Below are 4,698 nucleotides of genomic sequence, written 5' to 3' on the forward strand. Positions count from 1 at the left end.
TGATCACAACTCATTCGAATTGCGATATAGTTATTGTAGCATTGCTTAAAGAGAAGACCAGTGAAGTACGAGATTGTACGTCAAATCCCGTATCATATGGTGATAAGAAGATATATTTATAGCTAATAAAATAATTATGGTAGACAAATATAATATATTATTTACCCATACCACCCAATCTTTATTTTTTTAAAATCACATTTTATCAGACTAATTGATTTTAGATTACAGTGAATCTGGTGTTGCAAATATCCTAATTTAACCACCCCATATGATCAGATCACATATGCCTGTTTTTTTTTTTTTTTTTCCTATCTACATTTTGTTCTATTTTATTATCTTCAGAGGTTTTCAAATAATGCTTGGTAATAATAAAGTGAGCTTAATGATGAATATTTCAATACTATAAAAATTAACTATTTGTATTAAACAAATGCAAAACCATGTGGCGTCAATTATCTGATTTCTCAAGTCTAATTTTGTAATGCTAGGCCCCAGAATCTGATTAAGAATTTCGAACACAAAAACTATAGCTGGAGTTTGAGTTTTAAGTCCTTAATCACCAATTCTCCATTATAATCGATAAATTCTCGAAAGTCAGGGATGCACGATCAGAAATTTGTGGATGATGAATTTGTCTCGCCTTTCAATCCTTCTTTACTTAAATATCATATATCTTCTTATTTGTGGCAGGCAGTGGTACAGCCCATCGGCGGAGTTAAGGAGATGCAAGGGGGTTATCCGAACTTCTCGCTCTCGCCTGAAAATTAGATTATACTTCGATTCTAGAATAACTAAAATTCAAAAATTTGAAGTTATGACAAAAAAAAAAAAAAACATACATACATACATAAATACAAAAAAAAAAAAAAAGACGAGAATTGAAAATAACTAAAAATCCAAAATTTTAAGTAAAAAAAAAATATAAATACAAAAAAAAAAAAAAAAACCAGAAATGAAAACTAAAAATCTGAATTTTAAATTAAAAACAAAAAAAGAAAAGACTTCAATTGACTAACCAGATCAGTACGTTGTTTGGATCGAGCATTTTCAGATTTAACAAAAGAAACTATTACAGCAAGTCAAAATGCTACTCCAATCACAACTCCTAAAATAAATGACAATTTCAATGTTCAAAATTTCAAACTTTCTTATCAAGTGATAACAATCTTGAACCTAGCTCTATATGCTTTTTCCTGTTTTGTGGTACCAATAAGTGGTTGTATGAATCACTTCTGTCAAAATTAGATAGTTGTAGTCCATGGAGTTGCCTTGGGCAGGGAGTGGTTTACCTCTAAAGTGGGACTCCCCGATGCAAATCCGAAATTAGTCGGGTCTCAAAGCGGGTACTAGGCAGCAAGTGGAAAACCAAAAAAGAAAAGATAGTTGCTGTCATCTGTGTGTATCCACTCAATTCTTTCAAACATGTCAAAGTTACTAAAAACAAGTGATGAGGAATTGTATTTTCTTGCAACATTTTGTATATATAAAGCAAAACGTGAACCTATTTCTTAAGCAGCAACAACAACAACAACAACAACAACAATAAGCCCAGTAGAATCCCACAATGTGGGGTCTGGGGAGGATAGAGTGTTCGCAGACCTAATCCCCCACCTTGAAAGGTAGGACGGCTGTTTCCGAAAGACCCTCGGCTCAAGAGAGGAAAATAAGAGGAAAACAAGACAAAAAGTCAGATAGGGACAAGCATATCAAAAACAATATGAAAACGAGGAATAACAAAAGCGAGAAAGTCATGATAGAACAGTCCGGAAAGAAAGGAGCATTAGCTACCATAGATAAATAAGATAGTCAAAGTACAAAGGCCCAACAAATATAAGCAGAAATCAAATGCAGGAATCAAATGGCAATAAACGAATGAGCAAAACTACAACTACTAGAGTGAAAGGATAAGCAACCTAGCCTTCTATCCTAATCTGAGTCCTTCACAACCTCCTATCTAAGGTCATGTCCTCGGTAAGCTGAAACTGTGCCATGTCCTGTCTAATCACCTCTCCCCAATACTTCTTCGGCCTCCCTTTACCTCTCTTGAAACCATCCATAGCCAACCTCTCACACCTCCGCACTGGAGCATCTGTGTCTCTCCTCTTCACATGCCCAAACCATCTCAGCCTCGCTTCCCGCATCTTGTCCTCCACCGATGCCACTCCCACCTTATCCCGGATATGAACCTATTTCTTAAGCACTGGCATGAATCATCTTCATTGAATTTTCTGGTCTAACTTATCACCCAAATATCATATTTTTCCTCATATTTGCTTCTAAATCTTCAGGAATCACTTCCATGTCTAAGTTAACAGGTTAACGGGTAAATCTATGTGTTTAGGTGGATCAGTCTGCTATAATAAATTAATAAAACATATAAGTTACTATCAAGATATATACAAAAAATTGTTACAAAAAAAGATATATACAAACAACAAACAGAAAAATAAAAATAGAAGAATAGAAATAGAATAGTTCTATTCGAGAACAAACTAAAACATAGACTAAAGCATAATATTCCTAGGATAATTCCAACACTACTTATTATACAAAGACAAGTTGGCTCTTTCAATCTTCAATTAAGTCCACCGTCTCTGCCTTCTCTTTTGTGCCCTTCTCATTTTCTTGGGAAAAGTGCCTTCAAGAAATTCCACAACCCATTTTGGCTTACGAGCTTTAAACATGAGGCTCCACATGACAGTTCCAACAACTAACCCACAACTATACCCTATGACTACTGATTCCCATGTAAATCCACTCACAAAATATGAAGCATCTTCTTCATCCAACTCCAATGGCTGAGGAACATGTGATGGATCACTCGTTCCACATTGCTTTGATAAAGGAAGACCACATAAATCAAGGTTGCCACCAAATAAATCATTTTCAAATGTGTTGAATTGTTGATAAGTTGGTATTTTACCAACTTATTTCTTCTTTAATCTTAGATTGTTGCTATGTTTTGATTGAGAAAATAGTGCATTTAATGTCGTTTACTTCCATTTTATAGGTTTAGATGATTGAGAAGAGCGTCCGAAGAAACCAAGTGAAAATAAAGTCAAAAAGAGGCCAAACTGCAAAAACTGTCCAGTGCAAAAACGAGGCAGTTTTGCAAATCTGAAAACTTGGGGCTTATTTTGTTATTTTTAGACTTGGAAAAAGTTGGTAACTACAAAAGCAAGACATGGGGCAAACATTTATCATCTTTGGCCACTTTTACACAAGTTTGGGAGATAGGGTTTTACACTACACTTTGAAGTTGAAGATTTGGTTAAGCACTTTCTTGAACCTTTACTTCATTTCTTTAAATTCTTGCTTTGTAATGAATATCTAAGTGTGTAGTATTTATTTTCTTCACATGAATCTTGTTTATGGAAATATTCTATGATTAAAGTGTTGGATGAAACTCTTGTTTTGTTTATGTATTGAATGATTTTTATTGCTAATGAAGTGGGTTAATGTTGTTTTAATTAATCTTGTTCTTTAATGTTTCTTAAGGGATTAACTATCCCTAAGACCCACCCATTTACTTCGATTTGAGCTTGAGAGAGGAAGATTGAGGTTGGGAAAGATTAATTAACAAGAATTTGGGTCATTAAATCCCATCTAATAACTTGAGCTAGAGATAGGAAAGATACTTGAGATTATAGTGATTGTGCTTAAAATCACACTCTAAGGCTTGAGAAAGCTTAGAGTGAAATTCATTGATTTGGTGAGACTTTTGATGAGGTTTTAGAGATCATATCTAATTAGCATAAACTCACTCTTAGTTATAAAATCATGAAATACATTGGATCGTTACTTGAGCATAATTTCCTTTGTACCCATACTTGTGGCCATTGATTATTTTATTTGCTTTCTAGATTAGTTTATCTTCATTAGTTGTTAAACCAAAAAATCAATATTGAAAAAGTGTTTGGCTTAGTGTAGAAAGTGATAATTCCTTACTTGTTTAAATCGCCTAGTATATTGTTCCCTGTGGGATCGACCCCGACTTATAGTTAGGTAAATTATATTGTGACGATCGTGTACACTTTCTCTTTGAGGAGTAGATTTGGACATTATCAATTGTAGACCTTGAGGAATGTGACCAACAAGAGGATTTTGAGAGAGGTTTAACTTTGCTAGAAATGTTAGACATGTCAATACCTGTGGAATCATTCCATTGAGCCAATTCCAAGAGAGATCTAGCCCTTCAAGCCTATTCAATTGCCCCAATTCCAATGGAATATCACCTCTGAGATTGTTACGGCATAAATTGAGTAGCCTAAGTGAGCCAAGATCCTTTAGCGGTTTTGGAATCACACCTTCAAAATGGTTGCTTGAGAGATCTATTGCTGCCATAATTGTGGGGATTCTTTCTAGCTCAATTTTTTGGTCTTTGATCACCAACCTTACAGAATCCTTATACATTATTGAGTCACTAAATGAACCAGTAAATTGTAGTTTCATATATCTGATGCTGCCTTTGTTTGTGCCATTTTTTGTCATTGCTTTGAAGTTTCGAAAAACTTCTGAAGGCAGTAAGCCACTGAACTCATTATGAGAGAGATCGAAAACCCGCAACTTGGGAAAGCAAAACTTCTGCCTAGTACTTATAGGTCCATGACTTGTTCAACTTTACTATAAGAACTTGTAGCTCTTCAAGAGTACCTAGCCAAGCTGGAAATGTGTCATTTATAGCGTTATTACCCA

General features: G+C 34.6%; 1 protein-coding gene across 1 annotated transcript; it reads right to left on the reverse strand.

Moving 5' to 3' along the window:
- Positions 1 to 2,582: 2,582 nt before the first annotated feature.
- Positions 2,583 to 4,494, reverse strand: LOC132643805 (receptor-like protein Cf-9 homolog). The gene is made up of 2 exons (XM_060360334.1): positions 4,153 to 4,494; positions 2,583 to 2,837 (listed from the first exon to the last, which is right to left on the reverse strand). The coding sequence occupies exons 1-2, from the start codon at positions 4,492 to 4,494 to the stop codon at positions 2,583 to 2,585; spliced, it is 597 nt and encodes a 198-aa protein (XP_060216317.1).
- Between the last annotated feature and the right edge of the window lie 204 nt (positions 4,495 to 4,698).

The sequence above is a fragment of the Lycium barbarum genome, chromosome 6 (genome assembly GCF_019175385.1).
Source record: "Lycium barbarum isolate Lr01 chromosome 6, ASM1917538v2, whole genome shotgun sequence".
NCBI classification, from domain to species: Eukaryota; Viridiplantae; Streptophyta; class Magnoliopsida; order Solanales; family Solanaceae; genus Lycium; species Lycium barbarum.

What these genes read in the sequence shown, in the direction of transcription:
- LOC132643805 (XM_060360334.1), bottom strand. Translation starts at nt 4,494, where the DNA reads ATGACAAAAAATGGCACAAACAAAGGCAGCATCAGATATATGAAACTA. An exon ending in TCAATGGAATGATTCCACAG is followed by an intron (nt 2,838 to 4,152) that starts GTATTGACATGT and finishes CCTTTATCAAAG; the next exon opens with CAATGTGGAACGAGTGATCC.